At 35.2% G+C, this 24,222-nt stretch overlaps 1 protein-coding gene across 1 annotated transcript in view; it reads right to left on the reverse strand.

The window, feature by feature from the left end:
- CFH (complement factor H) overlaps positions 1–24,222 on the reverse strand; it is a 118,825-nt gene that overhangs the window by 47,924 nt on the left and 46,679 nt on the right. Inside the window, exons 10-15 of the mRNA XM_089906579.1 lie at positions 14,580–14,762; positions 12,560–12,736; positions 8,447–8,623; positions 7,265–7,447; positions 6,978–7,157; positions 4,433–4,612 (exon numbers count right to left, since the gene is read on the reverse strand). Coding sequence (XP_089762705.1) covers positions 4,433–4,612; positions 6,978–7,157; positions 7,265–7,447; positions 8,447–8,623; positions 12,560–12,736; positions 14,580–14,762 — 1,080 coding nt within the window. The remainder of the gene's footprint in view (positions 1–4,432; positions 4,613–6,977; positions 7,158–7,264; positions 7,448–8,446; positions 8,624–12,559; positions 12,737–14,579; positions 14,763–24,222) is intronic.

Consider the following 24,222-nt stretch of genomic DNA (forward strand, 5'->3'; position numbering starts at 1 on the left):
CTTGCATAATTTACATAAAATCGATTTTAATTACTTCTAACCTTTAGAATGTTCTAAGTGAATTGCTCACTCAATTACAGGCACTAAGTAAAAACTGACATCAGGGTATTTTTTTTACACATATTGGTGATCAGATGTATTGGAATCAGCTTAAAATCCCCACAAGATTTTCTCCCAGTGGAAGCAGATTACCCAGAGGAAAAATTACACTTAGTTAATGATCGATTAATTTGATGCAGTGTCTTGGCCAAGGTAAGAATTAGATATGTTCACTGGGATTTATAGTATACTGTTTACAGTTCAGAGCTCTTCTGGAGGTACAATTTACTAGCTTTCCTGTGCTGTTAAGAGATATACAGATTGATGAAATACACCTGGTTTAACGGATTAGACAACCTGGCTTTAGTTACGTGACCAGCAGGGTATAAAAGACCCCTCTGTAAACTGTGTCTGAGTCTCATAAAATTGAGATACCTCAGATATATATTGGCAGTTCATAATTTGAAGACAAAGCCTGTCCTGCTCAACTGAGGGAAGACTCTGCATGACTATACCTGGAAGATTTTGGACCTCTCTGTGACTTCTTGATTTTGTTTTTTCCTGCCATACTGCATTTTTATTTCATTAGAAGGCATATGCAAGTATATACTGGAAAGTCTTGTAAATCCTTTCAATTGTTCAATATTTTGTATTAAATTCAGGGAAATATTTGACTGAATACACTTCATTCATGCTAACTAATATCAGATTTTCTATTTTGCTCTACATCAATAGAAGTATTTTATATTTCATCCAAAATATTTTTCTTATTTCTGTTTTAACTATCTTGACATTTTTTTCAATGTATTTTCAAGAATTTATTTTCTTTTGTGTCTGATGTTTAACCACTTTTGTCCTAATAATATTAATCTGTACTTCTTAATAAGTCTTGCAGAAGTTGGTCTATCCACTACATTTCCCTATAAACTGAATTAATATTCTGTAAATCAGCTATTTATGATTTTTTAGCTTATTATAATAATTGATATTTTAATTTTAATTATTCTTTCCTTCTATGTTCTTTGGGTGTATGTTCTTTTCTAGATTCTAGATTGTACTTCCTATTACTTTAAGTTTGTTCCTCGTTTTGTAATGCATGCTTTAAACTACAAATATCTTTGTTTTTGCTGTATCCTATAGATTTCAAAGTATACTGTTTTCCTTTTCATTTTACTTAATTTAACGTATTTTCTGTTAGTAAACCACCGAAAATGGGGTTTTTTAGTTTAGGGATTTTTGACATGTGTGAATAAGATGTGTAGCTAGCTCTCTTTTAATTTTATATTTGCTTTTACTTTAGAGAGAATAACTTGAGGACATTGATTACTTGAAATTTGTTGGGAATTCCTTTATTGTATGAAAGTAATAAATTGTTTTAAATTAATTAACTATATTTAAATAAGCTAATATAGATTTCCAGACAAGGTGTATTTCAAGAGCTATAAAGAAATATTTTATAATTATAAAAAAGTTAATTCACAAGGACTAAGCAATCATAAATGTATAATGTATCTAAAAATATATCAAATAAATGAAGCAAAGATGGACAGAGCTAAAAGAAGAAATAGACAAATCCATAATCCTAGTTAACAATACTGATAGCCTTCTTACTCTGACTGATAGAACAACTAGAAAAAAAACAGTTTAAGACATAGATAAATTTTTAGAACACTAGGAACCACTTTAACCTGATCTAGCAACTAGATTATACATATGCTTTATATGAAAAAGGAAATACCACAATGATTGGCAATATGCTGTGCAATAAAGAAACAACAAATTTCAAAATACTGAAAAATTACACAGTGTGTTCTGTGACAAGTGAATTAGATTAGAAATCAATAAGAATAAATTTTCTATGCAAACACCCATAATACTCATCAAACTGTATACATTAAATATATTCAGCTCTCTATATAAAAATTATACCACAATAAAGCTCTTAAATGGAGAATAAATTATTTAGAAAAACATAAATATTTGGGAATTAAACAACAAACTTCTAAACAACTGCCATGTCAAAGAAGAAGTCATTAGGAATATTAGAAAATATTCCACATAGAACTAAATGAAAGTAAATTGGATGTATTTATAATTTTTTGAGACACAGCTAAAGCAGCACTTAGAAGGGAAAAAGGTAGTTTTACAGGTTTACATTTAGAAAGTAGGATGGCTTAAATTAATGTTTTAATTTTCTATCTTAAGAAATGAGAGAGTAAAATTAAAATCAAGAAATTATAAGGGAGGAGAATTAAGTCCACAAAAGAGAGAAAATTGAGAAAGATGAATAGAAAAGAGAAAACAGAGAAAATTAACAGAGCTAAAAATTAGAGAAGAAAGGAAATGGAGAAAATTAAGAGTGCTAAAATTGGTTATTTGAAAATAATAATATTGAAAAACAAAACTCTTGGGAGAAGATCAAAATAAAGGAGAGAAACAACTATCAATACCAAGAACGAAAGAAGTGATATCACCAAATATACTGTAGAGTTAAAAGAAAAATAGAATGTTAAGCGACTATTAGAAAGAATTTTACATCAATCAATTTCCTAAATTGGGTAAAATGGAGACATTTCTTGAAAAATACAACTTTCACACCTTGACAAAAGACAATATCGAAAATGTGAATAGCACACTCCGTATTGAAATTGAATTCTTTATCAAGGGAAACTTCCAAAAAAGCAAACTACATATCAGATGACTTCACATGTAAATTCAAAATTTTTTAGAACTATAAGTGTTTTACACTTAAGACATTACTGGAAAAATAGAAGCATGAATAAATAAAGAGAATACCATATTTATGATGTGAATATTCACTATGGTAAAGACGTCAATTCTCCCTAATTTATTTCTCATTATAAAGCCATCCCTTTCCATATACAAAAAAAATTTTATAACAATTAATAAGCTTTCCCTGAAATTTCTATGTTAATGTAAAGACCAGAATAACTAAAACAATTTTGAGTAGGAAGAACATACTTGGAGACTACATATCAGACTTCACAGACTTCAAGTCTACTAAAAAGCTAGTTACAAAGGCAATTTGGCAGGAATAAAGACAGACAAATAGATAACTGGACTGAATTGCAAGTCCAGAAATAAATCAACACTTCCATAGTCAATTGATTTTCATTTCAAAGTCTTTTCCACACATATTGCTAAAACAATTGGCTATCCATATATAAAAAAATCAACTCCTATTTTATGCAATACTTAAATGTTAATGTAAGACAGATAATATACTTAAATATACATACTAAAACTATAAAGCTTCTAGAAGAAAATGTAGAAGAACACACGTACTTCACTGCCTCTAAATATTATTTGTTTCCTTAAAGATGCAGTTGTGTAGCAAGTTCTCTTTTAATTTTATATTTGCTTTGAGGACATTGATTACTTGAAATTTGTTGGGCATTCCTTTATCATATGAAGGTAATAAATTGTTTTAAATAAATTAACTATATTTAAATAAGCTAATATAGACTTGCAGACAAGGTGTGTTACAAAAACTATAAATAAATATTTTATAATTATAAAAGAGTTAATTCACAAGGACTAAGCAATCATAAATGTATCATGTATAATATACAGTACACATTGTATATTGCCATGGCAGTTGTTTAGAAGTTTGTTGTTTAATTCCCAAATATTTATGTTTTTCTAAATAATTTATTCTCCTTTAACAGCTTTAGTGTGGTATGATTTTTACATAGAGAACTGCATATAAGAAAGAACTATAAGATGTTGAACACTAGATAGTAGATTTGTTTTTATATTGGTTTGAAGCTACTTTCTGTATATTATAGGCTTGTACAAATTGGTAAAAATATTGAGGATAGTGAGTCAAGGTGTCCTACAGTTAGAGAAGAGAGGTACAGATGTGAAAGTAAAAAACTGAAATGAGCCTATTCAATTGGAATTGGTGGTGTCAATATGATTCAAGACTTTTTAAGATAGCTATAGATACACAAACAGATAAATAGATGACTTGATAGATACATAAATATATATAAATAGATAGATACATAGATTGATACATAAATAGATACATGAATAAATACATAATAGTTCAGCATAGACATAAGCACATTTATGTGTAATGTAAGAAATCAAAAGCAATGGTTTTCCCATGCTAATGAGCACACCTACTGCCCAGATGTTAATTTAAAGCCACCAAGGCTCTGGGTGTTGTGTCATATCGCTGACTAATGCACACGATACAATTAATATTTAGAAACAGTGTTTTGGTTTGTTTCTAAATTACCTTTCAGATTGAAAATTATTTGTAATGATAAATAACTAAATTTCCTTGAAAGACACAAAGATACTACTTTTACAAGTTAGAAAGAAATAGAATACATTTTTGAAAACATTATAAAGAAGAGTTTACCTTCTTTGCAGGTTGCTTCAGGATCCCATCTTCCATTTATACAGACTGAGTGTTTGTATTCTGATTTTCGACATTTGTAACTTTTGCTGGTGTTATGGTCAAATTCAATTTTTTTATCCGATGGATTTCCCTCAGATGCAAATATTTTTAACCATTTACACTTCTTAAGTTCCTCTGTTGCTATAAAATGAAAATATTCCCTTGAAAAGACTAATTCTAAGAACCAAATAACAAATACAATAAATAGCTATGAAGTCAGTAATATAATGAACTTACAATTTATGCCTACAAGTTCCACCAACAAAGTTATTACTGATCAAATTGCATGAAATGGACTATTATATATGAACCTGAGTCCTGCATCCAGTTTTTGAAATTTCAGAGAAAATATCCATCCTAAAGACATTCTGCATTTTGGACTGGAACATTTTTGCATGATCTACATAGTGAATAGTCATCGCATGAATAATCTGGTCCCAAACTTGAAACATGTGCAAATGTTCACATTCATTTGTTTTTAGGTCTCAAGCATCTCTGCATTGCTTTTAATTCACAATCTTAAAACATTAAAATAAAAACAATTATGTGTGGATATAGAATATCAAGTTGCTAGTTTATATATATTTTTTCAAGAAAAGTAATGAAACATAATAAGAAAAGTACATCTAAGGGTTTTTTAATAGAATCTTAATTTTTAAGATCTTTTGAATGATCACCAAAAAATAACAAATACTTGGAATAAGAAAGTGGGTACTTAAAGTTAAAACTTGTTTTCTGTATATACATGTAGAGTCTTTGAGAAGCTATATTATACACCAGGTCATTCTATGATCCAATATAATGCCATAATAACAATTTTTTTTCTGGCTCCAGAAAAAAAGTTAAATGTGGACTAAAAAAGCTTTTTATATGGCTACCTATTTCAAAAAATCAATGCAGGTGGAAGTCCTTTTTGAATATGACAAAATATCAGTATAGGTCTTTGGTAGTATTTGTTATGATTTGTTAGTGATAAGAGTCAAGTGAGGATAACAGAATAAATAAAAGTCAAGTAGTTGGCTATCGAAAAGTAATGATTTGAAAATGCAACCCTGAAAAAGTAACATGAAATAAGGAGATGAATTCAAAACACACTAGAGGCTTGAGAATCAGCCCTATTTTTAGGATTTGTTCAGAGTGTTGAGGGAGACAAAGCCGATAGTATTCTTCAGGGAATGGTAACTGAAGGAAGATGTATACTCAAAAGGAGCAGTGGTGGCTGCTGTCATCATCCTATGATTGACTGGTTTCTGAAAGGAAAGCAAACTTATTTATTAGGAGAAAATAAATATAGTAAGAAGAATGAAAAGCTAGACTAGACAGAGTTACAAAATAAACACTGAGAGGAGAAAATTGGAATAAGGTCTATTATAGCTGAGAGGGATTATGTTAAACTGAATACAGGTAGAGGATTAACCTTTGCAAGGAAAACTCTGAGATCAGGGGAGTAATAATTGAAGCACATGTTTTGGTGTAAGGTAGAATGAAAAGTTAGTGAGGCGAGGTCATTTGTGGAGATGGAAGAGGATAAAGATGAGGTTTGGTGAAGAACTGGCAATACCTTGGACCGGACTGTGTTTAGCAAAAATGTAGGGAGTAATAAACAATGAAATTTACTGATTAACTTAATAAGCTCCTATTGAATATCTCCCATCTGTCAGCCAGTCTTTTGGTATTGGCAATATATCAGTGAACAAAACAGGTATGAATCCCTGCTCTCATGGAGCCTGAGCCTAAGCTCTACCTTCTTCTTGGAATAATTAATGACTAGAAATCTGATGAATAAATAAGACCAGGCATCCAGGGCTCTCTTTGAATGCAGGACCCAGGAAAACTCCAGGAAAGAAGTCATCTAAGGGAAAAGTGAAGGAAGATAGCTAAGATTCTCCCGGTCAGTCATCAAAGACTTGGTCATCCAAAGGTCAGGATGATTCACTTACAGTGAAATGCATCAGTCAGGGCAGGTTCCTGGCCCCAGCCCAAGGGCCTCCTGTGACTGAGTTACCTACTGACTGGGAGGGCCTGAGCCCACCTTCCCTCCAGCACATTAACTTCTTTTTGCTGCATTTGAAACTGACTGAGAAATCATCATTGTTAGAAGTTTTGAGAGAGGCAAGATTCCTAAAGGAATGCATGAAATGGGTATTTTCTTAGCTATATTTCCTTGTTTTAAAGGTCCTAAAAGAAAGAGTATCATATAAAAACAAAACTGGTATTTCTGCAGAGATAGTTGTATTTTCCTGGTAACTAGTACTCATATTTTAATCATGTGAATATCAATAAGATTTAGCTTCACACTTGTAAAGATAAACAATGTTAATATCAGGACAGAAAGATTCATAAAATTCTCTTCTAGTTTATACTTTTCCTCTTCAGACATATATTGAATTATAAACAACAAATGTTGGGAATCATTATAATTTAAGCTGACATTTTCAAGGATAACTCTAAATTTCAACAATATGGCTGCAAATGTTAAATGTCAATTTGAGAAGTGCATTCTCACCAATGCACTGAGGAGGTTGGGTCCACTTTCCACGAATACATGTGACTGATCTGGGTCCAATCATTGTAAATGCTTCTCTGCAACTGAACTCTACCAAGTCTCCATGGTGATAGAGAGGGGCAGAATGGTTGACATAGCCGTGATCAAGTTCCGGTATATCTCCACAGGTACTCTTCTCCTCTGGAAAATTTCACAAAAATATGTTCGTCTTTATCATTTAAGTTTGTATAAGAGTACAAATAAAAGTGTTGACTTACCTTTAAATATTACTATTTTTAATACTTTACCAATACACACGGGCAAAGCTGTCCAATGTCCATCAACACACTGAATTTTATGAGAGCCCTTCATCAGAAATCCAGGATTGCAGACATATTCCACCACCTCACTGTGTCCATATTCTTCTCTCTGTGTGTCTTTAACTTCCCCACTGAGCAGTTGAGGAGGTGGAGCACACGATTTTACTTGCCCTACAGTAGACATGCTGTGTAAATAATGGTCACGTGGTCTATTTTACAGCTTAAAAATCCAGCTAATGCAGAGATTTTTTGTTAGTTTATTATTTATTACATAATTTATTTTAGCATTCTTAAACAATGAAAAAACAATGGTGTTTACACCAGACTCTGTTTCCTAGTTCTATTACTCATCCTGAGCTAACATACTGGAAGTCTATGTAAGCCCAGAAAACATGTTCAATAATCCAGATACCCTAAATAGGTATGCAAACCAATTAATAAATATGGGTGTGTAAATTATAACAATATTCTTATTCCATGGAAACATTGGATCAAAACTTTTGGAAAAAATATTATCCTTTGAAACAAGTATTTGATCAAGTTTTTTTTTTTTTCGGTACGCGGGCCTCTCACCGTCGCGGCCTCTCCCGTTGCAGAGCGCAGGCTCCGGACGCGCAGGCTCAGCGGCCATGGCTCACGGGCCCAGCTGCTTCGCGGCATGCGGGATCTTCCCGGACCAGGGCACGAACCCGCGTCCCCTGCATCGGCAGGCGGACCCTCAACCACTGCGCCACCAGGGAAGCCCCTTGATCAAGTTTTAACTTTTATTCCAGCCATACATATGATTGAATTGACTATAAGCTACTTGAACATTGTTTAGACACACTTGATGACACTTAAGGTAAGTCCCACATTATATAAAATGTCCAATATTAATGGTGGAATTGTAGGCAAAAGGAAACTTAACAAGAAATTCTGCCAGTGTCAGGTTCCTTATACATATCTGTGGATACTTCCACCACACATTTCAAGAAGCAACTGGAGATTAATTTCTTAAATAAGGAAAACTGTTTTATCTACAACCCAACACTTGTCCTTGGTGGGTATACCTCTGGCTTAATGCATTAGATTATAGATGCACTGGAAGCAGACAGAAAATTAAGAGAGGAAAGAAATGGTTGATGTCTAAGGTTTTAACTCTTGTTCAGCAGCTGTAAGATAAATATTTACCTTTACATGTTGGAAGATTAGGGGACCATCCAAAGTGGTAGCACTGAATTGAATCTGCTCCAACCATAATAAGTCCTTGTATGCAGGAGAATTTCAACACATCTCCAAATCTATATTTGTCTCTCTTGGGATTAGCATCTAAATTGTTTTCCATTTGTGGAATACTGCATTCTCTTTCTATAGAAAGAGACAAATAATTTAGTGAGAATATACAACTAATCATTGCCAAATAAATATTATATGTGTCATGTAAAAATGAGGTGCTGGGTACTGCATGCATATACAGAGGGGCAGCACATAAATGCTCTTCCTTGAAAAACATTACATATTAGGTTTTATACACCCTCTCCATTCATATGGGGCTCTTTGAGAAATATTAAGGTATTGAACAGCAATGTATGTGTCCTGATAATTTATTTGTTAAGTCAGCTTGTTTGAACTGGATATGATTTTATCACTGACATTTATAAAATTTAATGTTATTTTTTCTGTCTCAAAAAGTAAAAAGATTCTCTCATGTTAAAGAAAACGAATGCTACAATTTTTAAATTACACACAAATGAAAAATGGTATTTTTAGAAATATAATTGGGAAACCAGAACACACAAGGGAGACATTTCTCATGTATTTGAGTTACAGGAACATTAAAAATCCCTTAATTTTACAAGTGTGGAAATCAAACTGAAACATGATCAAATTGAAACATGAAACAAAATGAGGAACATGTTCAAGGCCACAGAGATAGGCATATTCTAGGTGTCATGATTATGTATAGGATATACAAGTATCTATTCTTGTTGTACCTATAAATGATCTTACTATTAATATATTTATAATTATTCTGACTCAATTTAGAAATGTGTAAAATTATACCCCCAAATTTATAAAATGTATGAAATTTGTGACATTGCTACAAATTATGAAAAATTGCATTTTTCTTATTCGGAGTCTTCCTATCTTGTTAATTAATTTATAAAATTCAAAACTGGAATTTGAAAATTAGAATTTCACCAAAATGAAAATTCATACTGTCTGAAAGTCAAGTCTTAACACATAGTCATAAAGTTAGATGTAAGTTAACTATTTTTAAAAGTAATGTCACAAAAAATAACTCAAAAAATAGTTTTCGTTTTGTGTTAATATTGAGTTTTGTAGCTTCGTTGAGAAGGTCACGCTTGATGAGAACAACTGAGATTCCTTTCCGAAAATTCTACTCCAAATTTCCACATAGCAATACTTTTATTGGTATGTGTCTGTGTTTATATATGTTGTGCGTATATACAATTCCTATTTTATCATATTGTGAAAAATGCTGCATTAACAATAACATCGGTTGTAGGCTATTTTCCAACTGCTGTCTTCACATAAAGACAGTGACTTTAAGAAAGCCATGATCATGTTAAGAGCCTCCCCTTTTACTTAGAGTAAGCTCCAAACACTTTACAATCCATTCCTTGCCTACACTTCCAATGTCATCTATCTGCCCCTGGAGTCAGAGTCAATACAGAATTTTTAAAATAGGTCAATTTCTTTGCTGCCTCGGCTGTTGCACAGACCCTTATCTCTATGCTGAATGAATGGTTTCCAACTTTTCTTTGCATAGATGTCTTCCTGTAGGAACTAGAGCCTTCAGTCCCCTCCTATTTTCTAAGCGCTTGGATTCTTTTGTTCTTCGAATACAGTTATTTGGAAAATACACTAGAAATATTTTACCTTTTGGTTCATTATTTACCTTAATTATTTGTTGTTTTTTCATAGTGGAATGAAAGCTCTTGAAAGGCAGGTCCCCTGTTTGTATCTTTCACCATTTTTCTCTTAGCCTACTTCTAGGTCATATTAGGTGTTTGTTGACAGCCTGAAAAGTGAAATTTGTGCCCAGAACACTGTTGAACAAGCCTGTCTCATTTCCATTATAAATTCACTCTGTGTGTCTGTCTGAAATCTCTATTTTTAATCTTTTCTACTCTGCCTAGTGTTCTTTCTCCTCCTTCCCCTGTGCACCACTTAATCTCACATGACTTTGTCTCCTACCTCAAAGGAAAATAGAAACCATCAGCGACTGCTTCTTTTCAGCATTAGATTTACACATCCATTTTCCTTCCTTCCTCCTGATAGGAAGTTGGAAGTAGAGCTGTTGCCACCAAAGCCCAGGATTTTCTCAGCAGCGCGGGTTCCTTTCCCTTCTCCTTCACAGGGAACTTCCTGTGTTCAGTCTCTGCCTGCTCCCCTCTCTAGCATATCCTCTTCAGCGTTCAACACACTCTCATCTTTCCCATTAAAACAATTCTTTATTCAGTGCGTAATTCCCCTAGCAATATATCCTGAACCTCCTCCTCTCTGCCACAAGCAAATCTTTTGAAAGAGTTATGTCCACATGCTGTGATAAGTTTCTTATTAATCATTTTTTCAGCAGGTTCTATGTAGGTTTTTCCCTGTCTACTGCATCCAAAACCATCTCTGTTGCAGTTTTTGTTGCCCTCTATGTAGCCAAATCCACCACATTTTTAGTCTTCTAATGGGACACATCTACTGAATTAGAAATATTCACCACTCTAACAATCATAATAATGTAATTAGATGACAATTTCCTTGATTTTATTGTATGGCAGGCATTATGGCAAGAACTTTATATGAATAATTTAGTCCAAAATCCTTTGAAATATTAGAACATTTGTAATTATTAATCCATTTTCCAGATTAGGAAGTGTGAACAAAGCTTCAAATAGGCTTGGTTGTTGCCCTAAGATACATGCCTAGCAAACTGTAGAACTGGAATTAGAACCCATCCAGGCTGACTCCACAGGATTCACCATTAGTTGATCTATTATACTTGCTTTACCTTTACACATTTTCTTCTCTCCACATCTATGAAACATTCATTTCTAAGTTTTTCCCCTAAATTCTCTGGGTTCTCCTTTTTCCTATCTACTTTGCCATCTATTCCTCTTTGTCTGACACCTAAATGCTGGAATGCTTCAGGGCTCAGTCTTGGTCTCTCTTCTGTTTTCATTCTACATTCTTTCCCAATGTGATATCATTATTTATAGGGTGATAATCTCACAGGTGTGTCTCCTGGTTAGACCCATGTATTCAACTCTGTAGTGGATATATCCAATTTTTATGGTCCATGGGCAGCCCAATCACAATGTGTTCAAGTCAAAAGTTGCCGTGTTCTTCCCAAAGTGTTCTCTCTCCTGCCAGTAGCACCTGGCAAAGTCATTTCCATTTACCTGCTTGCTTATGAAGCAATGGAGAGCAAGCACGCGAGTCCCTTGACTTTTTGCTCTTTTCGACATCCATCATTTAGTGACATTATCTGTGTTTTCTGCCAACAAAATATATCTCAAATCTATCCTCTGCTGTGCATCTCTTCAGCCATAACCTTATCTAATCCCCACTTTTTCTCACCCTACATGGCTTCCTGAAAAAAAAAAAACTTTCAAGAATCCAAATAAAATTATATCATTCCTTTCCTTAAAATTCCTTATGACTTTTCATCAATCATAAAATTAATCCAAATGTGAACATGCCCTGAAGTAACCTGGATAATCTTTCCTTTGCCTCCTATCCAGCCTCAGCTCATAAAATTCTCACACACCTTGAGTAGAATCCATTAACCTTGGTATTTCCCAAATATTGTTTTGTTGCCAAAGCTTTGCATATACTGTTCCTTTGGCTTGGAACATTCAACATCCATTCAGTTGGCCAGAGATTGAAGCCGTTTCTAGCCCTGGAGAAAAGACTGCTGATTGGCAAACATAAAAGAGATTCATGTCACTGTCCTCAGAACGTGTCACGGTGGGAAAATAAAAAGCTCCTCTCAGTACCTGCAGAAATTAATACTCAAGCTAGGAGGTATAGAGCAGAAACTCAGGAGCAAAATAGTTGAAGAGGTTGTAAGACACTGTCATTTTGGTAATGAGTGAGTCTTTGGACTTCAAAATTTCCCCTCCATCCAGTTTACATTAAAGCAGAAGGAGACATCTTGATTTTAATCATCATGCCTTAATAATGACTCTAGATCAGTCAAATTTGGTAAAAATAAAACATTTTTGATGATTATTGTTAATTATGTTCATTTGAAAAGAATAACAGCTGTAAAGGAGTTCTTACCATAACATGCAGGTTTACCAGACCAGCCATTTTCACCACACACTATGGAGCCTGTGGTGTGTCCATCTCGGCTCTCATGCCCATCAAGGCATTCGTAGTCCAGGCTGTCATTGAGCTTAAACCATGTGCCATCACTTCTGGCTCTGGCATTCTCAAATACTGGCATATCACAGGATTCTAAGGGATAATGGAATAAAAATATTTCATTTCTAATATTATTTAGTGGGCAATCTGATTAAGTTTCATCTCAAGGGGAAAGGGGGCTTTACCAATTAGTATGTGCTAATAATTTATGAGGCAAAAATAATCCAAGAATACCAGTGATAGATCACTGTCCTGGAATAGTTACTCAAAATGAAAAAAATATGTTTCTGTTATTGTTTTTTTTTTTTTTTTGTCTGCAACACACGGCTTGCGGGATCTTAATTCCCTGACCAGGGATCGAACCTGTGCCCCCTGTAGTGGGAGTGCAGAGCCCTAAACACTGGATAGCCAGGGAATTCCTGAAAAAATATGTTTCTACACAACATTTTTCTCAACACTTAATGTCTCTGAAATATTTCTTTATGAACATTTTTCTCAATTTAATTACGCTTATGCATTTTTCCCAGGCTAGTAATAAAATAAGCCATTACAGATGTATTGTACTATTTTTGTAACAGCATTTTCTGAATTAATATGCTGAATTTATTAGAAGTTGTGACATATATGCCAGAGAAAAATTGATTAATTGAAAAAAAGAGTAATTTTCAACAAGGTAAGTAAATTTTTAAACATTCTATAGAATTCTACTTTAAAACACACTAATATTTAAAGTCACATGCTGATTTTGCTTTCCCAAATATATTTCTAATGGTTGTGTATTCTTTTATATTTATCAAGGTTGAATGCAGAAGTAGTTCTATTATTTATAACAAGTTACAAGAAAGTAAAATGTTTCTTTACAAGAAAGTAAAATTGAACAGTATCAATTTTCACTAACACTGTAATAGAGTGATGTTAATAAAGGTTTAAATAATTAATCTCAAATTTCATAATGTGTTATGTAGCCAGCCAGCTTAAAACTTTAAAAAATTAAAGCAAAACTATACTAGTAAAAACAAAAGTAATAGAGAAGTTTTCTCTTCCATGAAAAGAGTGTTAGAATGGAAAATTGGTCACATATTAGTACGAAGTGAGTTTGATATGGGGGCAACTTTTATCATTTTCTCTTTGGCTAGTGCCCATATTAAGCATAGACATTGGAAAGAAAAAGAAATAAAATGTAAACAGTAGAAAGGGATATTTTAAATATCCACTTCACTTGCAGTGACTATGTAAAATATCACTTCAAAAATATCATTGTACAGCTTTGGGGTGAATAAGATAAACTCAGCAAATTTTCCTTAGAAAATCGTCATAAACATCTGTGTGGTGGGACAACAAAACCTCTCAGCACATCAGAATTTGGTCCTATCTAGAAGTGTTTCTGTGTCTCCACTTACTAGATGTTTATGAATATTTCCTAACAGAGAGAATTTTTCGCAAGTGGATCTACCCTACAGTTTCAAACATATAAATTTTACAAGTTATATTATTTGAAGATTATGCACTATGGACTCATATCTTCACTTAAAAACATAACCTTTAGGCTTAGGAGGAAAGATTCTGACATAAAAGTCTCATAAAATAAAATCAGATGCAATTGGCATAAAGGATTCAGGTAAAAATAAATGAGTTTATACCAGAATATAGGTATGTCTCCTAGCTAAATTAGTTTATAATCACGGGATGTGTTAAAGTGAAAAAACCTTGAAGTGAAGGATGCAGTGATATTCTACCCTACTAGTAATTAATCATAAAAGGTAAAAAATGATACTCATTTTAAAATTTATCTTTTCAAATACAGCCATGGGACCACATCAACACCTCATACCACCCCACCCCAGCAAAAAAAAAAAAGGGTAAAAAGAATGAAGTTAAAGAAAATTTCTCTAGAGTGATCATTAGGATAATGAATACAAAATAATCAATTACTTACTAATGCATACAGGTTGCATTGACCATCCACTTTGCAGACATGTAATTAATCCTGATGTATTACCACCTGCTGTTACATATCCTGATTTACACTTATACTGTGTTTGTTTATTTAAAGAATATGTAAAGGTAGATTCAGAAAAAAATCCGTTCTTAATTTGTATATCTGATTTTGAACATGTTTCTAAAAGGGAGAAAGCATAAAGAAAAGATAAGCATATATTTGATAAACATTTTATAAGGATGCAAATAATATAACTATAGAAAAATGGGGAGTCATTTATAAATGTAAACCTAGAAAAATCCTAATCATTTAAGTTCTTGTGTGAGAGAAAAAAATCTACGAGTTTCCAAAGATATTAAATCAAGACACTTTATTCATGTTTTTAGAACAAAGCAAGATTTAAAGTACTCAGAATCCTTACTAGGAAATTATTAGAAATCTGTTTGTCTAATGGATCTGGAATCCTACAGCATGTCAGAACTCTATTAACAATGGGTTTCCTTTCCTGGGGCTTGTTAGAAACATTGCTTAGTCTGGATCTCTTAAGCAACCCAGAACACAGTTAACAAATTGGGGTATCTCAGATCAGGTGATGATCTCGGAATCTTCCACCACAGTTACCATAGCCTTTGTATCTGAGAATTTGAAATGTTTGTCATCAAAACTGGGTGCTTAAAGCCATGTCAATATATGGAGTTCAATGGAGATGACAATGATCAACACATGTATTCAGTCTACAAAGGACTAAATGATGCTTCGTCAAACTATGTATAACTAAACTTGAAATAGTAAAGTACATTTCTGTCACTTACTAGGTCTCTTCACAGAGCTCAGCTTCATTTATTAAATAACTCGTGGATAAAGAAGAAATCAAAAGAGAAAACTTTGAATATTTTGAATTGAATGAAAATAAAAACATGATAAGTAAAATTTTATGAGATTTATGAAATGACATGAAAGTGTGCTGAGAGGGGAAATTTAACATTAAATAGCAATAATAGAAAATAATAAAGATTGAAAATCTGTAATAGAAAACAATGATTGAAAATCAGTAATTCCTTTTACTTAAAAACTATAAAAAGAAAAGCAAACACAACATATATAAATTTGAAAGAATAGAGTGACATTAGTAAGATGGTGGAATAGGATGCCTCGACCTCTCCCCACAGACACACTGAATTAACAGCTATGCACGTATCAGCTCCCGTTATTCAAAACACTGGTTGAGAGACTCCTGCATTCAAGGTAAGTGAGAAAATGCTAAAATCCTAACTGTTAGGAAAAACTGAGACACACTCTCACAATAAATCCCACCTAGGCACAGCACCATATAATTGGGAGGGAACCCTCAACTCCCAGCTTCTCCTGGAGGAGCAAAGAGTTTGAACCACAATCTAGGGCTCCAGTTTTCCAACTGCTAGTCCAGGGTCTGGCTTCTAACTCACCTGCCTCTGGGAGGGCCCAGCATTTCCAGTCTCCTGGTACTACTGAGGACAAAGTGGAATGGCTGTGCTAGCACTGCTCACAGGTCATCTCCGACCTTAGTACAAAGGGAGCAGCTCCCAGTTTCTCCATGGAAGGAGTTAGACTACACATCTAGACCCTCATCCTCTTTTTGTGTGTGTGTGGTATGCGGGCCTCTCACTATTGTGGCCTCTCCCACTGCAGAGCACAGGCTCCGGACACACAGGCTCAGCGGCCATGGCTCACGGGCCCAGCCGCTCTGCGGAATGTGGGATCCTCCCAGACCAGGGCACGAACCCGTGTCCCCTGCATCGGCAGGCAGACTCTCAACCACTGCGCCACCAGGGAAGCCCTAAACCCTCGTCTTTTCTGGCTGCTGCCTAAGGAACTGGCTCCTAACTAACCTCTCTCTGACAGCTGATTAAGCCCAGAATTTGTTGGTGCCTGGGGACTACAGAGAGCAAAAGCATGGTTTGGAAGAGCACAGGGTTTGAAGGAGCATGCAGGCATTTCCACAGCCCTTCTCCCCAGCTCAGTGCAGAGTGAGTGAGGGGATAAAGTCCAGCTCCCAGCTTCAGCAGCTTTTCTGGCTTCTAGGTCACCTGTCTCAGGACATAGATGGGAGTTGGCATACTCTAGACCCCTGGAAGATGCTAGGTACAAAGACAGCAGTTTGGATGAGCATAGAAGTTAGAGAGACATCCAGAATCTCTGGCCAGGCTAACTGATGAAGGCTTTCTACTTATGAGTCCAGTCTGTGAAGACTAGGAGATGTGGGAGTTTCATCTAATGCACAGATATCAACACAGAGATTCGAGAAAAATAATAATAGAGAAATACGTTCCAGTCAGAAGAACAAGATAAGTATCTATAAACCAGCACTAACTAAATGTAAATCACCTGACAGGTGATTTACATTTACAGTGATTTCCCCAACAGAGATTCAAAATAGCAGTCATAGAGCAAAAAATTTGACAAAAGAGTAAAGCAGAGGTGGTTTGGGCCTGACATATGTCCCAGGTGAGTGTCACGGGCAGCTCCCGTGTCCAAACCTAAGTACTCAGCTTCTTCCCTTGCTTCTGATGTTCGCCCTCTTGTAACTAAAGCTTGTGGGTTTATTACTAGGGAATATTTAGAAATAAAATACATTTTTCAATGGCAAAAAAACCCCAAACAAACAAACAGAAACCCCAAAACCCACAAAATAGCCATCATAAACATGCTTACCAAGGACAGGAGAGCAATAAATGTACAAAGTAAGAATTTCAACAGAGAGATAGAAAATATAAAAATTACCAAAAGAGAAATGGTAGAACTGGAAAATGTGATAAATAAACTGAAAAATTAAATAAAGGGGTTCAACAACGGACTAGAACAAGCAGAAAAAAGGATCAGTGGACGCAGAGGTCACTAAAAGTAATTGAGTCAGAAGAGCAAAAAGAAAAAAACAGTAAAAAAGTGATCATAGGTTACGGCACTTATGGGACACTGCCAAAATGATCACTATATATGTTACAGAAGACTGAGAAGGACAATAGAGAGGGAAAGGAGCAGAAAACTGAACCAAACATATTAAAACAACTGAAAATGCACTAAATCTGGGAAAGGAAATAGACATTCAGGTCCACTAAGCCCGAATGAAGTGAGATGAACTGCAAAAAATACAACCCTCCCCCCGACTGATACACATAATCAGGTTGTCTAGAGTCAAAGACAAAGTAAAATATTGAATCAGCAATAGGAAACATCACAAAGAAGGGAACCGTAAAACCACCAGGTGATTTTACAGCAGAAACGCTGAAGGCCAGAAGGGAGTGGGATGATACACTCAAAGTGCTGAAAGAAAAAACTGCTAAGAATACTATACCAGCAAATTGGACCATCACAAATAAAGGGGAGGTACAAATATGACCAGACACACAAATGCTTAGGGAGTTTATCGCCACTAGATGTACATACCAAGAAATATTAAAGGCAGTTCTTCAAGTCGAAAAAGAAGGGTGCTAAACACCAGCACAATAGCATAAGAAAGTATGACACTCATTGGTAATGGTAAATATAGAGACAAATATAGAATACAGTGATGGGTAAATAAGTTTTTTTAAAAATAGATATTTATTGGAGTATAATTGCTTCACAATACTGTGTTAGTTTCTGTTGTACAACAAAGTGAATCAGCCATATGCATACATATGACCCCATATCCCCTCCCTCCTGAGCCTCCCTCCCACCATCCCTATCCCACCCCTCTAGGTCACTGCAAAGCACTGAGCTGATCTCCCTGTGCTATGCTGCTGCTTCCCACTAGCTATTTTACATTTGGTAGTGTATATATGTCGATGCTACCCTTACTTTGCCCTAGCTCCCCCTCCCACCCCGTATCCTCAAAGTCCATTCTCTATGTCTACATCTTTATTCCTGCCCTGCAACTAGGTTCATCAGTACCTTTTTTTTTATATATAGATTCCATATATATGTGTTAGCATACAGTATTTTTTTTTCTCTTTCTGACTTATTTCACTCTGTATGACAGACTCTTAGGTCCATCCACCTCACTAAAAATAACTCAATTTCGTTTCTTTTTATGGTTGAGTAATATTCCATTGTATATATGTGCCACATCTTCTTTATCCATTCATCTGTCGATGGACATTTAGGTTGCTTCCATCTCCTGGCTATTGTAAATAGTGTTGCAATGAACATTGTGTGGTACATGTCTCTTTTAGAATTATGGTTTTCTCAGGGTATATGCCTAGTAGTGGGATTTCTGGGTCATATGGTAGTTCTATTTTTAGTTTTTGAAGGAACCTCCTTACTATTTTCCATAGTGGTTGTATCAATTTACATTCCCACCAACAGTGCAGGAGGGTTCCCTTTTCACCACACCCTTTCCAGCATTTATTGTTTCTAGATTTTTTGATAATGGCCATTCTGACTGGTGTGAGGTGATACCTCATTGCAGTTTTGATTTGCATTTCTCTAATAATTAGTGATGTTGAGCATCTTTTCATGTGCCTCTTGGCCATCTGTATGTCTTCTTTGTTGAAATGTCTATTTAGGTCTTCTGCTCAGTTTTTAACTGGATTTTTTGTTTTTTTGATATTGAGCTCCATGAGCTGTTTGTATATTTTGGAGATTAATCCTTTCTCTGTTGTTTCTTTGCAAATATTTTCTCCCATTCTGAGGGTTGTCTTTTTGTCTTGTTTATGGTTTCCTTTGCTGTGCAAAAGCTTTTAAGTTTAATTACGTACCATTTGTTTATTTTTGTTTTTGTTTCTGTTACTCTAATAGGTGGGTGAAAAAAGATCTTGCTGTGGTTTATATCAAAGAGTGTTTTTCCTCTAAGAGTTTATAGTGTCTGGTCTTACATTTAAGTCTTTAATCCATTTCGAGTTTATTTTTGTGTATGTTGCTAAGGTGTGTTCTAATTTCATTCTTTTACATGTAGCTGTACCGTTTTCCCAGCACCATTTATTAAAGAGGCTGTCTTTTCTCTATTGAATGTTCTTGCCTCCTTTGTCATAACTTAGTTGCCCATATGTGTGTGGGTTTATCTCTGGGCATTCTATGCTGTAGCATTGATCTATATTTCTGTTTTTATGCCAGTACCATACTGTCTTGATTACTGTAGCTCTGTGGTATAGTTTGAAGTCGGGGAGCCTGATTCCTCCAACTCCGTTTTTCTTTCTCAAGATTGTTTTGGCTATTTGGGGTCTTTTGTGTTTCCCTACAAATTGTAAAATTTTTTGTTCTAATTCTGTGAAGAATGCCATTGGTAGTTTGATAGGGATTGCATTGAATCTGTAGATTGCTTTGGGTAATGTAGTCACTATCACAATATTGATTCTTCCAATCCAAGAACATGATATATTTCTCCATCTGTTTATGGCATCTTTGCTTTCTTTCATTAGTGTTTTATAGTTTTCTGAGTACAAGTCTTTTGCCTCCTTAGGCAGGTTTATTCCTAGATATTTTATTCTTTTTGTTGCAATGGTAAATGGGAGTGTTTCCTTAACTTCTCTTTCAGATTTTTCATTGTTGGTGTATAGGAATGCCAGAGATTTCTGTGCATTAATTTTGTATCCTGCAAGTTTACCAAATTCATTTATTAGTTCTAGTAGTTTTCTGGTGTCATCTTTAGGATTTTCTATGTATAGTATCATGTCATTTGTGAACACTGACAGTTTTACTTCTTTTCCAATGTATACTCCTTTTATTTCTTTTTCTTCTCTGATTGCCATGGCTAGGACTTCCAAAACTATGTTGAAGAAGAGTGGCAAGAGTGAACATCCTTGTCTTGCTCCTGATCTTAGTGGAAATGCTTTCAGTTTTTCATAATTATGATGCTTGCTGTGGGTTTGTCATATATGGCCTTTATTATATTGAGGTAAGTTCCTTCTATGCCCATTTTCTGGAGAGTTTTTATCATAAATTGCTGTTGAATTTTGTCAAAAGAGTTTTCTGCATCTATTGAGATGATCAAATGGTTTTTATTCCTTAATTTGTGAATGTGGTGTATCACACTGATTGATCTGCGTATATTGAAGAATACTTTCATCCCTGGGATAAATCCCACTTGATCATGGTGTATGATCCTTTAAATGTGCTGTTGGATTCTGTTTGCTAGTATTCCGTTGAGGATTTTTGCATCTATGTTCATCAGTGATATTGGCCTGTAACTTTCTTTTTCTGTGATATCTTTGTCTGGTTTTGGTATCAGGGCAATGGTGACTTCATAGAATGAGCTTGGGTGTGTACCTTTCTCTTCAATTTTTTGGGAGCATTTGAGAAGGATGGGTGTTAGCTCTTCCCTAAAAGTTTGATAGAATTTTCCCATGAAGCCAACTGCCCTGGACTTTTGTTTGTTGGAAGATTTTTAATTACAATTTCAATTCCATTATTTGTGATTGTTCTGTTTATATTTTCTATTTCTTCCTGGTTCAGTCTTGGAAGGTTGCATCTTTCTAAGAATTTGTCCATTTCTTCGTGTTTGTCCATTTTATCGGCATATAGTTGTTTGTAGTAGTCTCTTATAATCCTTTGTATTTCTGCAGTGTCAGTTTTGATTTCTTTTTCATTTCTAATTTTATTGATTTGAGTCTTCTCCCTTTTTTTCTTGATAAGTTTGGTTAAAGGTTTATCAATTTTGTTTATCTTCTCAAAGAACGAGCTTTTAGTTTTATTGATCTTTGCTATTGTTTTCTTTGTTTCTATTTCATTTATTTCTGCTCTGATCTTTATTTCTTTCCTTCTACTGAGTTTGGGTTTTCTTTGTTCTTCTTTCTCTAGCTGTTTTAAGTGTAGGGTTAGATTGTTTACTTGAGATTTTTCTTGTTTCTTGAGGTGAGATTGAATTGCTATAAACTTTCCTCCCTCTTAGATGGCTTTTGCTGTGTCCCATAGGTTTTGGGTCATAATGTTTTTGTTGTCATTTGTTTCTAGGTATTTTTTGATTTCTTCAGTGATCTCTCGGTTATTTAGTAGTGCACTGTTTAGCCTCCATGTATTTGTGTTTTTTACAGTATTTTTCCTGTAATTGATTTCCAATCCTATAGTGTTGTGGTCAGAAAAGATGCTTGATACAATTTCAATTTTCTTAAATTTTCCAGGGCTTGATTTGTGACCCCAGATGTGATCTATCCTGGAGAATGTTCCATGTCCACTTGAGAAGAAAGTGTATTCTGCTACTTTTGGGTGGAATGTTCTATAAATATCAATTAAATCTATCTGGCCTATTGTGTCATTTAAAGCTTGTGTTTCCTTATTTATTTTCTGTCTGGATGATCTGTCCATCAGTGTAAGTGGGGTGTTAAAGTCCCCTACTATTATTTTGTTACTGTCAATTTCTCTTTTTATGGTTGTTAACATTTGCCTTATGTATTGAAGTGCTCCTATGTTGAGTGCATAACCATTTATAATTGTTATATCTTCTTCTTGGATTGATCCTTTGATCATTATGCAGTGTCCCTCCTTATCTCTTATAATAGGCTTTATTTTAAAGTCTATTTTATCTGATACAAGTAACGCTACTCCAGCTTTCTTCTGATTTCCATTTTCATGGAATATCTTTTTCCATCCATTCACTTTCAATCTGTATGTGTCCCTAGGTCTGAAGTGGGTCTCTTGTAGACAGCATATATATGAGTCTTGTTTTTGTATCCATTCAGCCAGTCTGTGTCTTTTGATTGGGGCATTTAACCCATTTACATTCAAGGTTATTATTGATATGTATGCTCCTATTACCATTTTCTCAATTATTTTGGGTTTGTTTTTGTGGGTCTTTTTCTTCACTTGTGTTTCCCACCTAGAGAAGTTTCTTTAGCATTTGTTGTAAAGCTGGTTTGGTGGTGCTGAATTTTCTTAGCTTTTGCTTGTCAGAAAAAGCTTTTGATTTCTCCATCGAATCTGAATGAGATCTTTGCAGGTAGAGTAATCTTGGTTGTAGGTTTTTCTCTTTCATCACTTTAAGTATATCCTGCCAATCCCTTGTGGCCTGTAGAGTTTCTGCTGAAAAATCAGCTGATACCCTTATGGGGATTCCCTTGAACGTTATTTGTTGCTTTTCCCTTTCTGCTTTTAGTGTTTTTCTTTGAATTTAATTTTTGATACTTTGATTAATATATGACTTAGTGTGTTTCTCCATGGGTTTATCCTGTATAGGACTCTCTGTGCTTCCTGGGATTGAGTGACTATTTTCTTTCCCATGTTAGGGAAGTTTTCCACTATAATCTCTTCAAATATTTTCTCAGACCCTTTCTTTTTCTATTCCTCTTCTGGGACTCCTATAATTCGAATGTGGTATGTTTAGTGTTGTCCCAGAGGTCTCTGAGATTGTCTTCATTGTTTTCATTCTTTTTTCTTTATTCTGCTCCTCAGCAGTTATTTGCACCATTTTGTCTTTCAGCTCACTTATTTCTTCTTCTGCCTCATTTGTTTTGTTACTGATTCCTTCTTGTGTATTTTTCATTTCAGTTTTTGTGTTGTTCATCTCTTTTTGTTTGTTCTTTAGTTCTTCTAGATCTTTGTTAAACATTTCTTGTATCGTCTCAATCTGTGCCTCCATTCTATTTCCGAGATTCTAGATCATCTTTACTATCATTACTCTGTATTATTTTTCAGGTAGATTGCCTATTTCCTCTTCATTTATTTGGTCTTGTACTTTTTACCTTGCTCCTTCATCTGTGACATATTTTTTTGCTGTCTGTTTTTTTAATTTTTTTAATGAGTGGGACTGTGTTCCTATCTTACTGTTGTTTGGCCTGAGGCTTCCAACACTGGAGTTTATAGGATGTTGGGTAGACCTGGGTCTTGATGCTGAGATGAGGACCTCCCTGAGACCTCACTCTGATGAATATTCCCTGCGGTCTTAGGTTCTCTTTTAGTCCCATGGTTTGGACTTGGAGCTCCCATGGAAGAAGATTTGCCCAACCCCTGCCTCATGGGGCATCCAAGATCCCCCAAGCCACATGGGGTGGTAAATAAAAAGAGAACAATAACAAAGTAAAAAATAAAATTAGACTAGGAAACTAACAGATATATTAGAAAGAATATAAAAATAAAAATACAGATGAATCAACAACCGGGAGGTACATCAGTACCACAATACTACAAAAGCGGAGGAGAGAAAAGAAGAAAAAAAAAAAGAGAAAAAAAAAGGAGGAGGAAAGCCTTGGCTGTGGAGGGTGGGGCCTAAGCAAGGGCGAAGTTTGGGTGGTGGGCAGGGCCTATGCTTAGGACCCACAGGGCTAGAAAAGGCCCTGGGAGCTGTGGGGGGTGGTGCTTAGGCTCAAGGAACTGAAGGGGCACAGGCGTGTCCCCCATTCCTGGTCTCAGAGGGCAGGGGACCTCACCTGGGAGCCCAGCAGGCTTCCTGGGCTCGAGTGGGTGGGGCCATTGCCTTCTGCTCCTCTCCCGCTCCTCCCAAGTGTCCCTCCCACCTGCCTCTTCTGATCTCCCTGACCTCCGGGGTGCCAATCCTGTCTGGCCTCAACTTCTCCTCCCCCTTCCATCCCCCCACATCCTAAACGTTCACTTGGGGGTTCCTCCTGTCTCCTGGGGGGTCAGAATCCCCCACCAGCAGCCAGCAGGCACGCTAGTGGTGGGGAGATGCTAACTCCACGTCTCCACACAACACCACCTTGACACTGCCCCCCCAAATCACTTTTAATGCTAGTAT

Source organism: Delphinapterus leucas, chromosome 1, assembly GCF_059928025.1.
Source record: "Delphinapterus leucas isolate spDelLeu-1000000601 "Yukka" chromosome 1, BTC_Dleu_Yukka2, whole genome shotgun sequence".
Taxonomy (NCBI): domain Eukaryota; kingdom Metazoa; phylum Chordata; class Mammalia; order Artiodactyla; family Monodontidae; genus Delphinapterus; species Delphinapterus leucas.